This window comes from Lemur catta, chromosome 23 (genome assembly GCF_020740605.2).
Source record: "Lemur catta isolate mLemCat1 chromosome 23, mLemCat1.pri, whole genome shotgun sequence".
Lineage (NCBI taxonomy): Eukaryota > Metazoa > Chordata > Mammalia > Primates > Lemuridae > Lemur > Lemur catta.
In genome coordinates this window covers 20,188,340-20,212,367 of record NC_059150.1, presented here as the reverse complement: position 1 = coordinate 20,212,367, position 24,028 = coordinate 20,188,340, and the positions used below count along the sequence as shown (strand labels likewise).

Sequence of the window (24,028 nt, the reverse complement as noted above, 5' to 3'; positions counted from 1 at the left end):
TCCTTGCCTTACGGTGTGACGGAGCACGGTGCCAGCGCAGGGGATTAAGAACCAAGGCCACTCCTGGGTCAGGTCATTTCTTATTTGCGTCATCAAAGCCCTGGCTCAGATCATGGGCCCTGCAGACGGGGACAGACCTGTCTCCCGGCAGGCTGTGGTGTGTGTGGCTGCTGCTGTTTCTGAGGGCTGACCTAGTTTTCTCATCTCTGGACTTTGTACCTTCTTTGTCCCTAAATAGACCCCTCCATGCTCACTGTTCAGGCCTGGGGCTAGGAGGCATCACCGAGGTAAAAGCCTCCCTCTTTTAAGGTTCTCTCTCTGTAACAAACACGTATTCAGTTATGAGAATAGTACTCCACGGCCCTGAATCTCTGCCAACCAAAAGAAAGCTGGGCATACACCGATGAACTTTTACAACTCTGCAGCTCAGAGTACATAAGGCGTGTGTCGCTCAGCCGTAAATCCTGCCGACAGCCTTGCCCCGCCCCCTGGCCACCAGGCAGCGGGACTTCCAGTTGCTCCCGTGCACAGCCAGCCACCGACCCTCTCTGCTAAATGCTCTCAGTGTCCTTCCCTTCATTTTCCCACCTCTACCCACCAGGCCACTTCCCCGCCTCCCTCCTTCCACCTCACTCAGCCCTGCAGAGATAACTAGCAGGATCCACCAGCATGCACATTGGATTATTTTTTCCATTGAATCTGAGGCAATCTACTTAATGTTCAGAGACACGGGGGGGGGGGGGAAGGCAAAATATTTTTGCTTTAGATCCTTTCAGAAGGTATAAAAAAGATAAAGTACAAACACAAATCACTTGACAATTTTATGATTAAAACTAACAAATGGAAAACAGAGTTTTGAGTGTTGTTCACATAGCCAAGCATTTCATGCCAACCCACTCAACCACCCCATTTTTCGGATCTATTTCTAGATGTACCAAATGTGTCTGAAGATGAAATCACTCGTGCACATCAAACACGTACCCAGGGTTACACACGGGAGACAGGGCTCCAGGTGAAGGGCTACCAGCTCATGGGAACGACACTTCCGGTTTTATTGAACACTCAAAAATCAGGTTCCCAAGAAACACTTGGTTCCATGTACACGTGGAACATGTCAAAACGTTAAACGTGACTGTGAGAAAAACGGGATGAGCATGTTTCCTCTTCGGTAAGAGGGTGGTGATTGTCCGGGAAGACATTGTCTGAGACACCAAGTAGAGGAATCAGATGGAAGACGGTTAGCATTTGCCTCGCTCTTGCTTGATAAGAACAAGAAATGCTGGAAAAGGTCATCCCTAAAACAGTGAACAAAGTCCCCAGTGAACAAGTTTGAGGTGGGGCTTAGCAGTTCGTTTACAGTTGTGGAAAACTATTTTAGTCGCTTGGCCAAGAACCAGACAAGGGGAGGGAACCAAAAACCCCAGGCTACTTGACTCTCCCTGCATTTTTCTGCTTGAAGCAGGATAAAAAGCCTAAAATTTTGGCTGCATCTCTATTTATGTAACAACCACAGCTGCTCCCCAAAATAGCTGCTGCTGGCTGAAAGAATTAAGGGATTTTTGTTGCTAATATCTGAGTCTGTTTTCTACAGCACTTGACTGAGTTTCCTACCCTTCCCTTTTGCCGCCCCGGGTCTAGAAGGAGACAGGGAATCTCACCATGAACCCATCAAGGGTGACATCAATTATGTGGGTAGGTTTTAAAGGCAAGGCTCGTCTTCTCAGCAAGGACAAATTTACAGGGAACATCTTAACTACCCACCTTTGGAGGGTGGCAGTGTGGCTGATACCAAGGCCCTTCAAGTTCATGACCACAGAAGAGAGGAACACACAGTGCTCCTGCATTTCCGTGGGAGCCACCCAGACCCGGACTGCCGGCGTGGCATGGAATAGGGAGCCCTCCCCTGAAAGTAACAAAGAGAACCCTCGTCAAAGCTATCAAACACGTTAAAAAAATACAAAAGTTATTTTCTCCTTTTGATTGCTATTTACTTGTGACAATATCTGTTAAAAATATTACTTCTGTCTTTGAGAAGAGATCGTTCTCTTCATAGAATATGGAAAAATAAACTCTACTGAACACGCAGTCTACATTCCCCACCACTGCCAGGGGTTTTTGGTTTTCTCATCTCCAAACACCCTCACCAGTGTAAATGCACTATGTTTCCAAGTAGGCAAACGCTCTTCATGAATTATCCAGTGCTGGAAGTAAGAGAAAAAGGAAGTGGCAAGGCTCATGTAGCATTTTGAAGGGGGAGAATTGTGAAATAAGATGGTTTATTTGCTCATGAAATGGAAGGTAACAGGGTGGTTTCAAGGCCCCCTAAAAAGTCATGGGGTGTCCCCTCACCTCTCGGGACCACTTGCAACCCTGCTAATGTTGGTAGATTATTGGGGGAAGGGGAGGGAGCCCCTTAGGGCAACTATCAGTGTCACTGCAAGGGAGGGCTCAACTTCCACACCCAAGGATCATCTTAAAACACTGAGCTGGATGAATGGGAGAAGACAAGGATACATAAAAACAGTAAAATGTTTATTTTCTTAGAAAAAAAAGTGAGGAAGAGGGATTCAAAATGATTATGATCACACTTCCATCTGCATCTGAGCAAAGCCAATGTTGCAAGCTTAATCCTTGATTAAGATACCTAGTAAATGAAACCACCTGCCATGCGCTCCTGTGTCACTTCCAGGAGTCATATCCCAACACGCTTTTAATTGATAACAGCCTCTCTACTTCTTCCAAGCAGAGAAACAAGGCTTGCCATAGCAACCATCCCATCTCCAAAGCTCAACATTGCCAGTGAGAAGCAAGGCTCAGTCCGTCTCTGGACTGCTTGGGAGAGACGGGGAGGAAGGAGAGAGGGCAGGAGATGCTTGTCTTAGAAGCAGAACCGGTCTAGAAGAGAAGTTTGATATGTGAGTTCACCACTACCTCATCTTATAGAAAATAGGTTGGAGAGCGTCTGTAAAATCAACAGTATCTTTAAGGTGAGACTGCAGAATTTTGCTGCATACCTGGACACAAGAGAAGTGAAAAGTTGCGACAAGTTTTAACTAGCAGCAACAAAGAAAGTTCGATAACAGTTTTTTGTTTTTAGCAATATTCCTTTGCAAGTTCATTAAGAAACACTGTAATTGAATGGGGCATACGGTATGGAACGATCTTCTTTTGCTGTGCTGTTTGTTGAAGAGAACCGACCTTTGCAAAGATTTCAACTGGGGTGTAACCTATTTACACAGTAGTAGCTCCTGGTTTGTGTGGTAGAATCGGTGCTATGTGATATCCTCTTCTTCCGAACAGTAATCCCGACCCTTGGAGAAAAAAAAAAAAAAAGAAATGTGAATGAGAAATTCAAAGCAGAGCCTGAAACAGTTACTTGTAATCCGTTTTCTCTCTGTATATGTCTCCTTGCAAGAGAATCCAGCCTTTATCAATGACCACTAGGCACAAGATAGATAGGTGATAAATCCATCTTGGCTGATTTATGAGCTATATGTATCTCAAGGCATGACAGCTTCACCAAGCCCCAAATAAGCCCTTACTTTACGTTGGGTGAAGTAAGCCCTTACTTTACGTTGGATGAATGGGAGAAGACAAGGATACATAAAAACAGTAAAATGTTTATTTTCTTAGAAAAAAAAGCGAGGAAGAGGGATTCAAAATGATTATGATCACACTTCCATCTGCATCTGAGCAAACCTGGTAATTAGTGACCTTGAGCATTTTTTCATATGTTTATTAGCTATTAGTGTACCTTCTTTTGAAAAGCTTCTGTTTGTGTCTTTTGCCCACTTTTTAATGGGGTTGTGTGATTTTTTTCTTGCTAATTTGCTTGAATTCTTTATAGATTCTAGTTATTAGCCCTTTATCGGATATATAGCGTGTGAATATTTTCTCCCATTCTGTAGGTTGTCTATTTGCTCTGTTGATTATTTCTTTGGCTGTGCAGAAGCTTTTTAATTTAATCTATTCCCATTTACTTATTTTTGTTGTTGCTGTGATTGCCCTTGGGATCGTCTTCATAAATTCTTTGTCTAGGCCAATATCTAGAAAAGTTTTCCCAACATTTTCTTCTAGAATTCTTATGGTTTCATGTTTTAGATTTAAGCCTGTTATCCATCTTGAATTAATTTTTGTGAAAGATCTCTGCAAAGAGAACTATGAATCACTGAGGAAGGAAATTGCAGATGATATAAACAAATGGAAAAACATGTTATGCTCATGGATTGGCAGAATTAACATTGTTAAAATGTCCACACTACCCAAAGTGATTTACAGATTCAATGTAATCCCCATCAAAGTACCAATGTCATTTTTCACAGACCTAGAAAAAATAATTCTATGGTTCATTTGGAACCAGAAAAGAGCCTGAATAGCCAAAGCAACCTTAAGCAAAAGGAACAAATCTGGAGGCATCACATTTCCAGACTTTAAGCTATACTACAAGGCTACAGTAACCAAGAGAGCATGGTACTGGCACAAAAATAAAGACATAGACCAATGGAACAGAACAGAGAACCCAGATATAAAATTATCCACACATTGACATCTGATCTTTGACAAAGTAGACAGCAATATACACTGGGGAAAAGAATCCTTATTCAATAAATGGTGCTGGGAAAATTGGATAGCCACATGTAGAAGATTGAAAGAGGATCCATATCTCTCACCACTCATGAAAAATGGATTCTTTCTGACAATCACAAGCATTGGGCACAATGGTTGAATAAAGATAAAGTGCTGAAACACAGTCCAAAACTGAATATTCATCAAAAAAAGCCAATGGTGTCTGTTTGGTGGTCCAGTGCTGGTATTATCCACTACAGCTTCGTGAAACCTGGTCAATCCATTACAGCCGATGTCTATTACAACCAATTGGATGAAATGATGAGGACTGCTGTGATTAAGCAGCTGAGATTGCTCAGTAGAGATGGGCCAATCCTTTTGCAAGACAATGCTCAACCACATGACAACAAACAACGCTGCTCAAACTATAGATGCTGGACTTGGAAACTCTGTGTCATCCACTGTATTCACCAGACCTTGCACCAACTGACTAACACTTCTTCCAGGCTTTGGACCACTTCTTGCAAGGAAAAATATTCAATTCTCAACAAGCTATGGGAAATGCCTTTGGTGATTTCATTGCCACTGGCTCTCCGGGCTTCTTTGCTGCTGCAATAAACACACTATTGTTAAGATGCAAAACTGTGTTGATAGTTTAGGTGCATACTTCGATTAATTGTACTGCTTCGTGTTTGAGATATAATGAACTACACTTTTGATTCAAAATTGGACATTTCATATTTAATGACCTAATACTTAAGTGTCATCATAATGAATTATTGTGCCATCAGGCTGGGAGCTAATCTTGGCTCTGTGACTTCCTAGCTCTGGGATCTTGATCAAGTTACCTATCTGTGTCTCAGTTTTTTCACCCATAAAATGAAAATAACTACAGTACCTAATTCACAGGGCTATTGAAGATTAAATGAGTTAATAGCAATAAAGTGATTAAATGGTGCCCAGCAGATAATTTTATACATATATATGTGTGCATGGACATGTGTATGTTTGACAAATAAAAAATACTGCCCCACGATGAAGTCTTCAGGCCTGTGGAAGCGTGAGGGGTCGCCTATTCCCATGCTAAATGGCCCCTGACTACTTGTTCTCTTAGAATGTGATTGACTACTTAGCACGTTTTGGTTTCTTCCACAATCAGATTGTTCACTTCCAGCCCTGCTGCTTGCAGCCTGAGTCCAGGGTCATCTCTAGGCTTGTTTTACTTGCTGTATAGACCTTGCCTTGGCAGAGAAGCTGGGTAACCAATATTTCTGATAACAGGAGGGTATACTTAGTAGCCGTCCCCAGCAACAGCCTCCTCTAGCAGATGCCATCCCTAGCCTTGGCCAGACCATTCAGGAAACACTCTCTGAGCCACAAGCTAGAGAGCTGGAAAGACCTCAAAGTCCCTGACCACTGTTTATTCCTCAGTGTGGGAAACGGGACACACGCAAACATATCAACACGACGCTATTAATGTCAACTGATGCTCTCCACACGTCCGCAACTCACGAGATCCAGAGAGTAGACCTGCAAACAGGCGCTGGGCCTTCGGCTGCAGAGGAAAGGCGGGGCTCGTGGAGTGTTCACGGAGGTTTTACTGGGAAAGGCACGAGGCCATTTCCAGCGGATATATGTACATACACACTGTTGTTTGACATTGGGAAGATTACTGGTCTTGGATTTCCTCGGGATAATCATGGTCTCTATCCCATAGGGTTATGATCAGGATTAAATAGAAAAAAACACAGTGTCTGGCAGGTAGTCAATAAATGTTAGCTGCTGGTATTACTACTATTTCTATTATTACTATTATTGTAATTGCTGTTATTATAAACCTTATGTTTGCTCAGTCTCCTGGCAGGGGAATAGGGACCATCTTTCCTGTGGCTGACAGGTGAGTGAGGACTGCGGCCACAGCTGTCATCTGACAGGCGTCAGAGAACCCTTCCTTCTACCTCGGCCTTGCAGCTCAGACAGGCGGGAACTGCATGTACACGAATAAAGCTTCCATGGCAGAAACAGAAGCCCCTTCACTTCGTGTCAAAATGAGGCCTCAAATCACATCAAAGGCTCAGCCAGCCAATGTGAGGGTCAGAGGGCACCTCATCCACAAGGAAGGACTTGAGATGACAGACGGATACACATAGACACACAGGAGAACTGGTATACTCGTTGATCAAGTGGTGTCTCCAACTCTGTAAATGAGTTATAGAGAGTTATACGGGAGAAGGACATTTCAGACCACCAGAGAGGATCTGGTGGTCTGAAATGTCCTTTTATTTTCTCAAATCTTTGTCCTTTATTCCACCTAGTAGGCACACCCAAGAGCCAGGTGCTGAATCCTGTCTCTGCAGGCTGATAGAAGGTTCCCTGGAGAGGAGCTGAGCCCCCAGCATGAAGGGGAATGGGGAGCTGAGGAAGCAGCTTCGATGCAGGGGTGGGGGGTAGTGAGGGGCTTCCAAGGGCCTAAGTTGGGCATTTTAAGGGGAGAGGCCTTTCTGCCCGGCCCCCGTGTCCACTGGCAGCCACGCCCAGGCTGTGGGCAGAGGTGAAGCTGCTGTTGCCCAATGTGGTGCTACATTCTTCTGGAGGTCCCTTTCCTTCCTCTGCTGTGGCTAATGTTTTGACCAAGATGGGAACAAGAGGCTGATAAAGTCTGGAAGAGAAATCATTTGTTGGATGAATGCAGAAGCCACTCACCGGGGGTCCCTTCTTTTTGGAGATGAGCTGTTTGGAGCTTTAGAAATGAGATGGAGGGAAGTGGAGAGCAGCGGGCGGGAGAGGAGCTGGGAGCCGTGTGCAACAGGGCCAGGGCTGTGTTCCCTGGGATCGTGGGTAGGAGGCAGAAAGGCCACTGGGCCCAGTCCCCACCAAAGGTGGTAGAACTGGGGCAGAGGCCACTTGCCTAGGAGACAGAACTCACGCACCCATGCAGAACTGTACCCTGCACCCCTAACAGTCTCGGATGGCCCGTGCAGAAGCCAGTGTCCAGGGCAGCAGGGCCTACTGCTGGATATCCTGGTGAGTGCCCAGTCCAGGAAAGCCACTGTGGTGCCCTGCAGCCTCCTGAGGTCCCGCGGCCTCGCCGAGCTCTGTTTTCACACAATCCCTGGTCACCTCACCTCTGCACGCCTCATGGCAGTGCTCCTGGGCCCCCACCCCACCTTTTGAGAGATAAATCTAGATAAAACCTCTGTGCAAACACAAGACTCCGCAACTTTGATTTCCCAAATATTTGCTACTCTGATATTAAACTTACTATGAGAAGGAGGAAGAAAATTGCATTTGCGGATATTAATTTCATTTACTTTTGATATCAGGTCTGCAGGGTGAGAGTGGAGCCCTGTTACCTGCGGGGAAATCTCAGAGAAGCCCCGAACCACAGGGCTGTCCTTGCCTTTTCGGTTAGGACTGTAGTGACTTGGCAACGAAATTCAAATTCAATTCAGTTTCACCTTTGTTATTATCACCTGTCAGCATCTTTGAGAAGCAAATATTTTGGTAACAAAAAACTCTGAAATCAAAACACATCAAAATTAAGACATGGTCATAAACCACATGTCCATCTAGTGCAGTTCTAAGAAAGGGGACCTGAGACTGGCAGTTACCAGAGGCTGGGAAGGGTGGGAGGGGGATGAAGACAGGTTGGTCAATGGGTACGAACATACGGGTAGATAGAAGCAGTAAGTTCTAGTGTTCCATAGCACAGCAGGGGGACTACGGTTAACAATAATGTATTGCATATTTCAAAATAGCTACAAGAGAAGATTTGAAATGTTCAACACAAAGAAATGATAAATGTTTGAGGTGGTGAATATCCTAAATTCCCTCATTTGATCATTACATATTGTATGCATGCATCAAAATATCACATGTACCACATACATTTATATAATTATTATGTATCAATTTAAAACTAACTAAATAAAAGGGATCAGAGAGAACCGTTATTGGGGGGCCCATTTCAGACCACAGGGGCTCCATCTGCACACGGGTCCCACAGGCCAGGACGAGGAGCTTGCTTCTGTAACACGACTTCATGTCTCATTTAATTTTTAAAGAACTGTGCTAAAAAGAGAACCTTAAAACCGTCAGCTGTCAGAAGGCAGGAAATGGGACTGAGCCGGGTTCGGGAGCTACACGGCAATTCCCTTAGCTGAAGTATGCCCTTCCCCCTTCAAGGGGCCCAAAATGGAAGCCTTTGTAAAGATTCTTTGCAAGTTAGAATTGGGGACTGTTAGTCACAATTCCACCCTTGTGCAAAGGACGAACTGAAGGCTACAGAGAGCAAGACCTCCACGAGGCCCCATCCAGCTGGGAGAATGGAAACTCCTGGTGGTGCTGACAAGGAAGCGTGTTTGAAAGAACCACAGGGGGGCTGGGTGTAGACTCAAAAAGTCCCAAGGAGATTTTGCCTACCCAAATTTTTCTGACCATGCCCTACTCTGTGTATAGGCTTCTGCATCTTCTTCTATTATTTATATTATTATTTGCCTGGAAACTTGACGCTTAGGTCAACTCAGAATATATACGTCTAAGGAGCTAGGGTAAAGATTTTTTGTTTGTTTGAAGTGTCTAGGCTAAGAATTAGCGATATTAAGGAGTGGTAAAGGAAAGGACATTATCCTAATTTTAAATTCTGCCAGTTTAAAGAGAACAGCTCAAAGCATGACTTCAAATAAAGAAACTATTCCTTCAGGGTGCCTAAAGTTCTCTGTCTCCACAGGTTGAAAACAGACAAATAGTCTAGGACTGGCCATCCAGCTTCATTTGTGATTTTATTACGGAAGTCTATCACATTTCTGTAGACACGTGTGTATTCAGCCCAATAGACACACACGTTGAATATCAGTTTCCCCATCTGTAAAATGGAGACAGTAAGACTTGCGGAGTTGTCATGGGAATTAGAAGTAATACCCACGAAATGTTTAGCAAAGCCACGCATGTGGTAGATGCTTAATAAATTATTGCTCTTATGATAATATTGAAAAATGAGACCGACGGATCCAACAGTTAATAAAGCTGTTTAGGTGAGAGATTGGGCCTATGTCTGGATCAGTCAGTTACACTCAGACCCTCACATAAGCCAAGCACCACGGGGACCGTGGGAGCCCGGGATGCCTGTTCTTCCTCGTTCTTGGCCGGCTCTCTGCCCCCACCCCCCACCCCATCCATTACTTCCCATTTCCTAGATCTCTGCCCAAAGTCCACCTCATTGCCTTCCTTGAACACTCTCTATAAAATTGCACTTCTTACCCTGCTTCACTTTTATTTATATTCCTTATCACTACCCAGCATTATTAACATATTAATTCATTTCTTTACTGACTATCTTCCCCCTTGAATAGAAGCTCCAAGTGGGCAGAAACTTATTCTGCGGCATTCCCAGGATTTAGAGTAGTATAGGCAACATGCTAGATACTTAATAAATATTTGTTGAATAAATGAATAGATTAAAAAAATGTAGAGAATTCTAAAATTTTGGAGTTGGGAGGGGAGCTAGAATTTTTCTTATCTAACCTCCCATCTAATGGAGGGTGGACCTCCATTGACCACATTCTGGACAGAAAGCCTTCTCTTCCTTGCTGGAACATGTCGGATACTTTTCCAAGACCACGAAAACTGTTAAAACAGCAGAGCCTAAACCCTGCCAGAGGATGACTTTCCAGACCAACAGCACAGATGGTTTCATTACCTGTGAATAAGGGTTCCCTTTCTTGGGTGTGCATTTCTCCCATGTTTTTTTTAATATGTACCCATCAAAAAAAATCACCACCACAGATTAAGATATCCCAGAAATACACCTTAAGATATGTAAGAATTAAGTATCTGACAAAGGGGATCACAGAAACAATAGGTTCTAAGATAACGTGTTAAATCTAATTAACAATCATAGAGCAGAACATAAAACTGAACTTTCCTCAAAGCCTCGGAGGGGGAGACAGCCCTTTAAGCCTTAAAGGAATAGAAAAAGATTGCAAAGAAAAATATGAACACATTTGAACATGTAAAAATGAACCTTTGCATGTCAAAAAATGATAATAAAATGAAGCCAAATAAAAAGACAAACCTCACACTGGGAAAAATACCAGCAGCACACAACATGCAAATGGTGAAAGTGATAAAAGAAGCTCATACGAATCAACAAAGTGAGCAGCAAGAGAATCCCAATGAAAGGGAAAGTGCACAAGTGAAAACACACTTACAACAAAATAAAACCAGAAAACACACAAATAGAAAAATGATCTGTTTCCAGTAACCAAAAAGTTAAGAAATAAAATTATTAGAGATTTAAAAATAGTGATACCCAATTTTTCAGAGTGTAGAATGAAATGCAACTCTCATCCATGGCTGGCACCAGTGCAAAATGGTACGGCTGCTTCAAAAAGCAATTTGGCAACATGTATTAAGAGTCATAAAAAGATTCATATCATAGAAATCAGAATTGAAGATAAAACCCCAAATATACAGATATATTTAAAATATGTGCACTGTTTCCCCGAGGCTGGAGGTGCGAAGGGGGATTTATTGGAAGCAGGCATGAGAGATCTTACTGAGGTGATGGGAATGTTCTAAAACTGGAGCATGGTTGCTCAAGTTAGTAAATTTACTAAAAATCATTGAATTGTGCCTGTAAGATGAGTAAGCTTTACGGTATATAAACTATACTTCCATAAAGTTGTTAAAAATATATGTACAAATGTTTACACTGCAACATTTTTACTAGGCATGAGAAAAAAAAATCAATCTAATATCCCAAAGAGAAAATGGTTACTAAGGGATGGTTCATGCACCGTCTACTACCAAATAAGCAAATAAAACCTGACAGGACAAAGCACCCATTGTGTCCCAAACAGGCAGGCCCTGCTTGTACCCCACAGTGTTCCCACATGTGCCACCCTCTTCCTGGGCGCCCCTCCCCAGCCTTCTCTACCTCACTGCTTAGTCTTTAAGATCTGGCTCCAATGTCAAACGTTCAAGTGGAATTTCCCACTGTTGCTCCAGGAAGCTTCAGTCTCTTCCCCTCTCAGTGGTCCTCCCATCACACCGCCATGTTGTTTGGTAATTTTGGGTAAAATGTTTGCCTTCCTTACTCGAGGGGGCAGAAAATGTTCTTGTTCACCTTTGTCTTCTGATACCTACTGGAATCCTTGTGTGGCCACATCACAAGGGTTACGAGCACGCTGACCCTGGAGGGAGGCTGCACTGGGGGGAGGGTGGCTGGGTGCAGGCTGTCGAGTGGTGTCACACAGGAGAAGTCCTGGTACTTTGATAAGGGAAGGACGCTGTCAATATTTTGCAGATCATCATGGCAGACGAAGTCCTTTTTTAACATCACAACTGAGAGTGAGTTTGAAGGCAAAACTATCAGCAGAGAATAGGGCACAGGCCCTGTTACCAGAACAGCTTGGAACTTAGGAGAGGGGCAACAGGGCTGGAAGCAGGAGGAACAGATGACGATAGTAGAATCCCACTGCTCATTAATCACCGTTTTTATTAATATTTATTTAAGTACAGTTGCCCCACTTACCTGCAGGGGATTCTTTCCAAGATCACCAGTGGATGCCTGAAACCACGAATTGTACTGAATCCCATATACACTGTTTTTTCCTAGACGTACATGCCTTTGATAAAGTTCAATTTATAGGTTAGGCACAGTAAGAGATTAACAAAAATAACTAATAATAAAATGTAACAATTATAATAATATACTGTGCTAAAAGTTATGTGAGTGTGTTCTCTCTCCCTCAAGATATCTTTTTTTTTTTTTTTGAGACAGAGTCTTGCTCTGTTGCCCTGGCTAGAGTGAGTGCCGTGGCGTCAGCCTAGCTCACAGCAACCTCAAACTCCTGGGCTCAAACAATCCTCCTGCCTCAGCCTCCCGAGTAGCTGGGACTACAGGAATGCGCCACCATGCCCGGCTAATTTTTCTATATATATATTTTTTTAGTTGTCCAGCTAATTTCTTTCTATTTTTTTTTTAGTAGAGACGGGGTCTTGCTCTTACTCAGGTTGGTCTCGAACTGCTGAGCTCAAATGATCCACCCACCTTGGCCTCCCAGTGTGCTAGGATTACAGGCGTGAGCCACCACACCCGGCCAAGATATCTTATTGTACTGCACTTGGCCTTCTTGTTGACTGTGGGAGACTGAAAGCAAATTGCGGGGAAGCAGGGGTGGCTCCAACACCTACTCAAACCACACACGGAATCCTGTCCTGCTCTCTTCCCGTAGTGTTCAGTCAGGTTCCTTCAACTCCATCTTTGGCTGTCATCACAACATTCTGAGGTAAAGTACCTCACAGGTGTGGCAATGGACTCAGGTCATTAAATATTCCAGTCAAAACTCTCACATTTGAAGAAAGTTAATATGAAGTTTTTTATTGAAGGCTAAGACAGAAGTTTGTTTTAATGAGGCTCACTTCTGTCTGCAAGTGTGAGTTGCTAAACTTGTCATAAATCAGGCTGTTGGTGTTTGTTGAATGACTGAATGACCAACTGAATAACTCATCCTCCTCTCCTTTACCTGTTGGATGACACTGGGAACCCCTGTTATTTTGGTTCTCCTACTTCCCATCTGCTTCCTTCACATAATCCCTCTTCCTCTTCTCCCTTCCTAACCGTGGGCTTCCTGAGTCTCGGTTTCTTGACTTATTGTTATCTTTCCCTGACAGCCTTTACCTTGTACTGTGGCTTAACTGCTTTCCTTCTTGGTGGCAAAGAGCATGTTGATCAACGAAGCACAAGCGCCCCATCTGTATTTTGGTGCACGAATTCAGTGGGCATCTCTTTTCTCTGCCCACCTAACACCTTTTCTCCAGAACTTTCTCTCCATGTATCATCATCCAGAGGCAAGCTCAGACATCCAAGTTTCTATGAGAATCTGGACATTTCAGCTGTGTCCCTGAGCCAGGGTTGCAGGGACAGGATAACCACGTTCTAGGGCTTGAGCATGCATGAACGACTAGCCAGGGAGGATCTAGAACAGACACAACAGGGAGGAGGCTGGAAAAGTGGCAGAAAGGGCGTCCCCTGGCGTTGCTGTGCTTAAACCTCCTCTTCTAGGGCCACAGGGCTGGAAGCAGCCGCCTTCCCCCCTTCCCCAGGGCTGGACTGTCAGAGCCTCTTCAATCCCCGAGCGCTTTTCAGCAGCGTTTTCGTTTATAGTCCAACAACAATTTATCAGAATAGTTTTAAGTGCCGAAGAAATGCTGAAGAAAAGCAAAAATAATTAGCTGTGCTGGTAAAGTCTCCTCCCCCGGCTTACTTCATTAGAAAAATCAATCGAGGCATTAATGGCCGTCTCCGTCTCTAATGAGCTTTATTCTAATTAGACTCGCACGCTATTATTTCAGTTGGAAAAAGATCTCGTTTGTAACGAGCAGCGGAGTGTGACAGCTTCTGACTGTTTCTCTGACCATATATAGGAATGATCACTGTGATAATAACAGCCGCGACGACAGTCCCAGTAGACCGGGCTTTTCATTTCCAGGAGAGAACAAGTATTAACTAAACAGCTTTAAAAACCCCATGAAGTGTTTATTATTCCTGAATCCCCTTTCTAGCAACAGTAAGGAGGATGTTTTAGAAGGCTGATGGCACGTATTTCTCAAGCTTTAATCTGAGGTTGGCACTCTGGGGACATCAATGATGTTCTTTCCCCACTAGGAGGCGAGCAAGAGCGAGGCTAAAGAAACCCAACGCTGGCGTGGGATGTCCATGTTCTCCTGGCCATATTGAACTGATGTCCGAGAGCAGGAGTTGGCAAACTTCCTCTGAGAAAGGCCAGCTAGTAAATATTTTAGGCCTTGCGTTCCATATGGTCTCTGTTGCAACTCCACTCTGCTGTTGTAAGCATGCAAGTGGCCGCAGAGAACAGTGAATGAATGAATATGGCTGAATTCCAACAAAACTTCATTTGTGGACACTGAAATTTGAATTTTGTACAATTTTTTACATGTCACAAAATAGTCTTCTTTTGGTTTAAGTTTTTTTCCCAACCATTTAAACATGTAAAAACCATTCTTGTCTCGTGGGCTAGATTTGGCCTGTGGGTCATAGTTTGCCAACTCCTGTCCCAGAAAATAGAATGACCATCAGCAGAACCAGAGTCTAACACTGTTTAAGGTTTTGCCCTCTTCTTAACAACTCAAATAGCCAAGAGAATTTCCATCTTGAGAGCCCTTTCTCTCCAGAATTCTCCTGCAAAATGTCATTTTACAAAATTGTTCTTATTTTACAAACAAGAAATCAAAATCAAATTTAAAAATTCATCTCCAACCTCATCTCCCCAATAAATCAGTTTTCAAGTTTCATTTGAATCTCTGTCCATATGCATGTCATTTTTATATAGTTTCAATCCTATTATAGACACAATTTTTAATTTTGCTTTTTAACTTAATATTATCCTACAAAATCTTTCCCTGTTGTGACTGCTTTCTTATAACGACAAACAGATGCACTATAAATTTTTGCAGAATTCTTTCTGGAAGATTTCCAGGCTGTTTGATGGATTTAATTCAAAGAGATGTCTTAATTAGTGTATTCTCAAGTGAGTGTTAAGCGTTAAAATTCAAATGCTACCGCCATGTCATCAAGCCAGGAAATCTGGGAAAATCCACTTGGTAGACTGGGGCTTCTTGGGTCTCCCCTAGGATTCACTTCCTTTTGGACAGAGTTTTAGCAAATCTGGGATTTTAATTCATTTTCCTCAGGACAAAGATGCACCTTCCAAACAAACTCTTTAGAGCTCTTTGTCTTGAAGTAATTGCTTGTACACTAGAATTTATACTGAACATGGATGGAGGCTTAGAGAGACTGGTCACACACCTCTGTGAGTTACATTTTTAACTGACCCAGCAGGTCCCCATCAGTCCCTCTGGGTGGTGGCTGACCCAGGCAGGCAGAGGTGGAGGAGGCTGGGCTTCCCCTCTCACCGCTGCATGGGCTGGGCCCACAGGGAGGGAGAGGTGAGTGACATACTTCCTTCCTCCCCACCAGGGGGAGTGGCACTGTCTGATGGACCGCAGGGCTCACCTTTCCTTCCTTTCTCAGAATAGGAAGCACATGCATTTGGCCAGGAAGAGGACTGTAGCTACAGATAAGAGGTCCCTGTCTGGAGAAGTCAGAGAACAATGGACTAGCCAGAAGGGAGGGAGAGAGGCCCCAGTGCAAGGAGGAATGAGTATCCTGGGCCCAGCGTTGGGGAGAGCACTTTGGCTCCCTCCCTCTTCCAGGGCATGGCTGGGGGGGCCACCTTGCATGCACCCCCGAAGAGGAAGACAAGCACAGCCCATGAGGGTTTGTTATGGATCCTGAGGCTTCCACTGGCTTGGTTAACCCAACATGCTCCCTGGGAGTGAGCACTTTGGGAGGATGACAATTGAGTGAGGCTCAGAGGACACATGGCAGGTCAGTCTGGCAGAAGTGACTGGATCTGCAGGGACTACCCAGCTGAATGGGCTCTGAAGCCCTGGTTAAATTAAGAGTTGTCATACATTTGACCAATTGGCCAGTAAAACTAGCAATTAATAGAGGTCAGGCAATTCAACGGCATCTCCAGCCATGACTATCAGAACCCATGGAAATAGGAGTGATTTCAAATGAAATCGAAATCAGGAGATTTCAGGTGACTTAAAGCACGGCCCATTGCCCATGTTAGTGTTTCCTGAAGGTTTTCATCTACCCAAGCGCACGTGCTGGGACGCAGGGAAAGGTGCGAGCATGACCAGTCATTACTGCGTAATCTGTTCCCTCCCCATTTGAAATGATGTCATGAACATATTCCTCTTTTCATAGGACATCCTGTGATTTTGAGAAATTTAAAATATACAGAAAAGTATAAAGAATGTAAGAAACACTATATATTCTCATCATTCAGACATAAGAACTTGCAATATTTTGTAACATCTGCTGCTAAGAAATTCCCCTCCCCCCATCCCAGGCACAGCAATGGTCATGGTTTTGGTGTGTTCGTGTATTTGGTATCATTTTAGATTAATATTCATATCATATTGATACTATGTCAAATATACTACAGTTTTATGTACAGATCAATGTTTAAATATATAATGGATATAAATGCATGCCATTTATAGATATATCATGTAAAAACATACCACACTCTGTGTGTGCACGCACATACATCTGTTGTGTGTCTGTCAGTGCCTGGTATATGGCTGGTGCTTGGTAAATATTTGTTGAATGTCCATCTATAAATACTGTATGGTATTTTTGTGTTTATAATTAATATGGTACCATACAATTTTTTATCATTTTCATATTCCTGTATTCATTTAACAATATGATTTGAAATCTATAATTGCAGCTATATATATGCCTGGTGCATTTCTTTTAACTGCTGCATAATATTGCACCGTAGGAATATAGAGGATTTTATTTATTCATTCTTCCACCGGAGGACACCTAGGTTGCTTCCAGTTTTTTCGCTGTTGAATACAGAATGTTGCAGTGAACTTCACTATATACATATAAGGAAATTTCAAGGATACAGAACCAGCAGTGAAATTGATGGTTCTTACTGGCTTGTATCAATAGTGCTTCTTTATATATTCTGGCCACAAATCCCTTTCATGTTTTAAGTGTTGCAAATATATTCCAGACTAGTTCTGGATCTGCACCTGGGACTCACTCCGCTTGTTAATAAGGTGGATACTGACTTATGATACTCACCTGGCTCCTTGTGCAGATTTTCAATTTGTTAAGAACCCAGAAGACAGGCAAGGTATGAGCAACCCTCCAACAATCAATTTTGAGAATATGAGCTTAAAATATTTTGATACTGTTTTCTGAATCTACTTAGAAAAATGGAATTAAAGTGAGGGAAGGCAACAAATGTCTGCTCTGAGAACGCTTTCTCTAGGAATGGAGGAGATTGTGCCTCCACTCAGTAGAATTTTAAAGGGAGGAATAAAGTCACAGAAGTCCCAAGATACTTCAAAATAAGTTTTCAAGAAAAGCATAGAACATAATACGCTTCATAATTCCTTCCCAACTGATATAAACGGGCATGTTTCACTCTTTGCTATGGAGGGTTCTGTTTAGCGGGAGATGAAAAAGTTGGGGGTAAATTGGACAAAATACTCTCTAAAGTCCCTTCCAACGCAAAACGTTATGCTTCTAGATTTGAAGCTTTCTAAAGGCAAGGAGCCCATTTTTAATTCCTTGTTGTGCACCTCTCATGGCCCTGGCTCATTTCTGAGTTCAGAGAACACGTTCAACTTAAGCTTATTAAATGAATTTAAAAAGTCAGTTTTACCATTTCTATGATTTTGTGGAGAGTCTCGTCTCCTAATTTTTATTGTTGTTACAAGCATTTTGTGGCTGGTACTAATGAATATTTTTAAAAAGGCTTATGAAAGCAAGTTTTTCAAAAACCTCACAAGAATTAAAAAACGATAAAACTTCCAAACAAGAAAAATATATATAGGGACTCAGCTGTACCCATGCCACTGACTCACTGACTCATTCTGTGATCATAGCTCAAAAGCTAGCACAGGTTATTTAATGGCTCTATAATGTTCACAAGAATCCAGCTGCTGAACACGTTTATACCACACAGGAGGAAGGTGGACCATTGCATTGGAAAGTGTCCTATTCTAATATTCTATTCACAAGGAGGCACTGGTACCAAGGAATGCACTTGCTCAAGCAAGATCCAGGTTGATAAGTTCTGCATTTTCAGTTTTAGTCTAAGCTCCTCCAAAATCCTTCCTGTGTAAATAGCCCTGATGATATGGATACAGGCAACTTCAACCAAAATAAAAGCTACCAATTATGGAGCATGTGAAACATATCAAACACTCTACTAGAGACTCTATGTCTATTTTCTTCAATTCCCCAGACAAGTTAGTATTCTTACCCAAATTTTATTGGTGAGGAAACTGAAGATCAGAGTTTAACAACTAGCCTGGGGTCACATAGTTGCTATTGGAGCCAGTCCTTAGCTTTGGCCCAGTTACAAAGCACAGCCTCTTTCTCCTGCACTGTGCCGTTTCCCCTCCCTAGACCTCTGTTGATCCAGTGATCTGGCACTGTACCTGCTGGAAACCTGCTATGCTGCTCCAAGTTGTTAAAAGCACCTCCTGTCATGCTGAGTCCCCTGCTCTAGGGGTCTTTCTCATCACGTCTCCTGCCTCTGTACGGTTCTGTCTCTGTTTGAAGCCCAGTGGTCTTATCTGCACCATGCACTCATTCCCCAAGTTTCTTAAGCATCTGTTTTGTCCCAGGCCTTGTGCTAGGTTCTGAGGAAACAAACACAAATGAGACCCAATTCTTATCCTTAGGAGCTGTCAATTTAATGCTCTGAGTCCTTTTAGATATTCTTAAATAATAAAGCAACAGTTACCAAGACTGGCACCCTCTCTCCCACAGTGCTATCTGTAGGGCTGAAGCAACACCCACGGCTGCTGAGCCCAGAAAGTGGGAAGGCCATGAGGAGGAAGGGAGATGGATAGACAAAGAAGAGGAAGAGAAAGGAGAAGCCAGATGGGAACAAGTCAGGGGATTGAGATGCACTAATATCCCTGTCTCTGCTGCCCTGAGTGACTTTGGGTCACCTTCTCTTGTCCAAATACTTGCACCCTTGGCAAAATGCCACCATTCACTGACTGTGCTTCACACTGCGGTTGCATTCAGAGCATTGTCCACTGTGCCTCATGCATAGAAATGGCATGGTTTTCATTTGCATTCATGACTGTATCACTCTGGAACCTGAACTCTCCTCTTCTCGTTGCTCTCTAAAGAACCAGGCTGATAGACCCTCAAGAACTTGCTGAAAATCAAGCCCTCCAGAAAAAAGAAAGTGAGCAGAGGCTGATGTGTTGCATTTCTTTTTGGCTTGTTGCCTGATTCATTTTCCTTGACTGCGTCACCTACGATCCTAAAGCCCAGAGTGGATGCTCACACTTCGTCAGTGGTTCCTGCCTCATCATGATGTTTAGGAGTCATCTGCGTAAAGCTGTGCAGTAGGGATAAAAACAAAACAGGATGAGTCACGTGCTTGCCCTTTGTAATTATGGCTTGAATTTGGCTGGCAAATGAGGAAAGGTACACACTGGCAAGAGAGAAGGCAAGGCAAGGCGATGAAGAGAGAGGAGACACAAGGAACGGTTTGGTTATTAGCAAAAGTAAGGCTATAATATGTTTACCATGGAGCAAGAAATTGTTTCACGGAATGAGAGTGGCAGCCCTGCTCACTTCCAAAGTATACACGACAGCAAGAGCATCTCTCTGCCAGTGCTGAAGGCTTTGGTTGTTATGAAAAGTGACAACCTGCTGGGTAGGAGGAACATGACAGGACTTCCCCTGCACTCAGGGGGCAGGCCATGTGACATTCTTTAGGATTTGATACAACCATCCCAGGTTTTCTCAACATTGGCAGGCACTGAGGAGGACTTTAAGCACACCGCCAAAAAGTAAAACCCATCACATAAACTGCACCTGCCAAACTTTGTATCTGATTCCATGGCAATGCTGAGGGTGAACAGTCTACTACAGGAACTGTTTACACCTAGAACCCAACATCACAGTTCGTAACCATGCACAAGTCATTCTCTTCACCGGATGAAAAGCAAATGCCTTCTGGTCTCGACACAGAGTAATTACCATGGGTCATGCTGAGCTGAGGTATGATTAACAGAAAATCAGGCTACTTCAGGAACCCAGATATTTTCGAAGTGTAAATTGTTGTTTAATACATGTAGAGGTCTACAGATAAAACGGTAGAAAGGTGATCTGTTAAAATCAGCTGATTTTAAGTTCACATACTGCTCTTTTTCACACATTTCCTAAAAATATGACATTGAATAATTCCAGTCAACAGAGCCAGAGCCTCAAGATCATACAGGAATATGCAAGATACAGCAGGCATGCTGATGGCTCACCTTAATGAGTGCTATGAGCTATGTTTTTAAGGAGAAGAAGAAAGGAGGGAAAAAAGAAATGAAGGAGAATGGGTTTGTGTGGACTCACCTGCACTCAGTTTCCTAATCCTGTAATTTAAAGTCAGTGATATATATGCAATAAGGTCACTAGCTAGGCTCACACATGTTCATGGGTACAGCTGGGCCTCAAATCTGAGAGAAGTACATCAATGAAATACATCATAAAGAAACGAACACATTCTTTGCCTGCGAACCGTGGCCAGGCTCCATGGAGTTATAAAATCCTGAAATTTATACTTAAAAATTTTGTGTATATGATATTACATGCAATTTTATAGGGGGAGTCTTTATAACTTTTAGAAGATTCCAAAGAGATGCCCAAGGCCCAACAAAGTTTAAGAAGCCTTGCATTAGAAAAACTAACCAGATGCAAATGGCCTTGGCCTGAGACATTCTTTATTTAATATTTCAGGTTTCTCTTCGAGAGAGCAAAAGACTCCTAGGTCATTAGCTGAGGTCTTATGTCCTCCTAAAGTAAAATATACATCCCTGTTTTTGACTGTAGAAGGTACTATTATTGTAGATACTTTAAAAATGTACTTACTTTTTCTGCTTCTTACAAATAAACTAGAATGCATGGTGGAAAGCATATCTCCAAACCTGATGTTACCTGCATTTGGTGCTATATTCAGAAACTTCCCCACAGGCCAAGTTTTCATCTAGATACTTTCTTTCTTCCCTAGATACAGTGAAACACTAGAGTTCAAAATCACAATCTTGCTCTGCAGCAAATGCTCACTTTCTTAAAGCTGCAAAGTTAGGCAAATGCCAGCACTTCAAATAGGGTTCTACCAGCCTGCGACTTGTCAGGCACAACGATAACTACAGATTCCAATGGAATTATGGTTAGATGGAAGGGGGAAAAATAATGAGGTAAAAATACACGAGGAGGCTCCCACTGGTTCATAGTATTTTTACTCTCCAGAAGGAAAAGCAAAAGTAAATCAAACACAGATCATAAGCTCCTTGAAACTTTCATTGCTCTCCCGACAACATCTCTCTCTTGGTCACCTCCAGATGTAGCATGGTGTCGTGGCTCCCACCTGCCAGCACAGTGAAATGATGCCAGGTGCCCTAGGAGCTGTCACAGCTGCCTTGTTAATGGACCTGAAGTTCCAACACCTGAACCAACTCAGGAGGCAAATCCTTGTGTTCAGTATAGGAGAAGCTGATTCTCAGTGATAGCAGCAAGGCGGGGTGGGGATGGTGGTGATGGATGAGGAACTCCTGGATCAGTAGTATAATGACATTCTTAAAAAAATCACTTTTAAAATTAAATTTGTCAAGGCAAGGGACTGTTTCCTATTTATTTTGTATCCCATATTTCCTACCTAGTTTTGTATCCTGAGTAACTAGCATAATGCCTGGTACTCAGTAGGTGCTGAATTATTATTATTTTTCTTAAATTGCATTTTTGCTACTTGATTTTTTGGGGTCACCATTAAATTTTTAGAAAACTACCTGTTTAACTGTGATGCAAAGGTAAACTGCAGCTCTGCACTGTGATAACCTTTGAATTCGAAGAGTCCAAAATAAATCCAAATTGAGCTTTACTATAAATATTAAACCACTTAACAGTCCCAGTTTCAGTATACTAATGGAGCTTTTACATCTATTTTAAGGAAGACAGAGCATAAATTTTTTTTGGTATCCATAGGTAAATTAGGTTGGAAGGCAAATACAAACCAGGCCCTACAGACATCCAATAAATGCAAAGGATGTGTCAAGGAAGGGCAGGTTTGCATCTTCACAAGGTTCAGTCAATTTTGCTTCTTATCAATTTAAGGGGGGAAAAAGGGAATTTCTGGACATTTCTGGGAGAGGTGAAATCTTAAAACTCAAGACCTCTCAGCATGACTCAATCTCTCAGCATGAAGCTCTAGGTGAGTTTAATGTTTTTTTTTTTTCCAGTTAACCCTCTAAAACCTGATGATAGATTTGAGTTGTATTTATGGCTGTCCTCATGCTGGGCCTCATGCCGGGCCTCATGCCTGGCCCAAAGGAATATTTAGCAATGGTAAATGACCAGGAAAACAATTTGGAAGAATCCAACTTTAAATTTTGGTTATATAAACTATGGTGAAGATTACATTAAGCAAACATATATTAAGAAGGAACATTTTAAATTTTGGAGGCTTAATGTTTAAATGATACACAGGATAGCACATTCAAAATATTCAGATGGATGAACTTTAGTTAAGAAAGAAGAAACAGGAAAGCATGGCTCAGAGAGGATAAAAAATACCCCGAAGGAATCTACTACTGGATACATGTCAGGGATTATATAAGAGCTCTTCTCTTCTTTGAATATGAATATATTCAATAGTGAGAACACTGTTTATGTCGAATCTACAAATGCTCCTTTGTCCAAGGAAGTTTCCATCTAACAAATGATCAAGTTATAAACTTTGTTTTTGTTGTGCTAAACACATCACACTCTATATCCTGGATGCAAAAGGGAAACGGGCTATCAGATTTTAGGTGGGAGCAATGAACTTCAGTTTTGAGTAGGAGGAGGCATAATTTCAATTACGGAAATACACTGGAAAGAGATTAGATCATCTTAAATGCCTTGCCAGGGTTTGTAAATATTGTTTAAAAAGATAACTTAATGCACATTTGGGAATAACATCAATTGGGTATCGGACACAGATGGGGGCTGGGGGGAGGGGATGGGTGTATACCTACACGATGAGTGCGATGCCCACTGTCTGGGGAATGGACACGCTTGAAGCTCAGTCTAGGGGGGGATGGGGGGGCATGGGCAATATATATAACCTGAACTTTTGTACCCCCATAATAAGCTGAAATTAAAAAAAAAACTGATAAAAATTTAAAAAAAGATAACTTAAAATTCACATTTCAACTTTTTACAGTGTACCCCTAAATACTAAGCAGATCTTTTTATTGCCAAAAAGCTAGTGGGAGGAAAAATCCAAATAAGGAGAGAAAGAAAAGATTTTCGCCATTACAGTGGGAAGAAAATACAGGTTGAATATCCCTTATCTGAAATGCTTGGGGCCAGAAGAGTTTTGGATTTCAGATGCTTTCAGATTTTGGAATATCTGTATTATATACTTACCAGTTGAGCAGTGCTAGTCTGAAAATCCAAAATCAGAGATGCTCCAGTGACCATTTTCTTTGAGCATCATGTCAGCACTCACAAAGTTTCAGATTTTGGAGGATTTGGATGTCAAATTAGGGATACTCAGCCTGTATTCCTTTCTATGCTTGTCTTTACTAAAACAAAATGTTATCGACAAGTTTAACAGCTTTTGAACCAAAACGTGAAACTTGGTAACTGTTCCTAAGTGAAATTTCCAACCTAAAAAGTCACTCATAAGTCAAAATTTCACTGAAAATCAAAAAATCATTATACTTTAAATAAGTATTTATTTATGCACAGCCAGGGAACACTATAAACTATCATTTTAATTCATTACCCATCTCTGTTTTTCACATCAGTGCTATTTGCTGGTCTTTTAATGGCGCCTTA

At 42.4% G+C, this 24,028-nt stretch overlaps 1 protein-coding gene across 3 annotated transcripts in view; it reads right to left on the bottom strand.

Moving 5' to 3' along the window:
• Positions 1–2,513: 2,513 nt before the first annotated feature.
• Positions 2,514–24,028, bottom strand: part of C23H1orf21 (chromosome 23 C1orf21 homolog) — a 220,601-nt gene continuing 199,086 nt past the window's right edge. For all 3 annotated transcript variants that reach the window (XM_045536396.1, XM_045536398.1, XM_045536397.1), the window contains one exon: positions 2,514–3,311. In XM_045536396.1, coding sequence (XP_045392352.1) covers positions 3,273–3,311 — 39 coding nt within the window. In that variant the 3' untranslated portion in view covers positions 2,514–3,272. The remainder of the gene's footprint in view (positions 3,312–24,028) is intronic.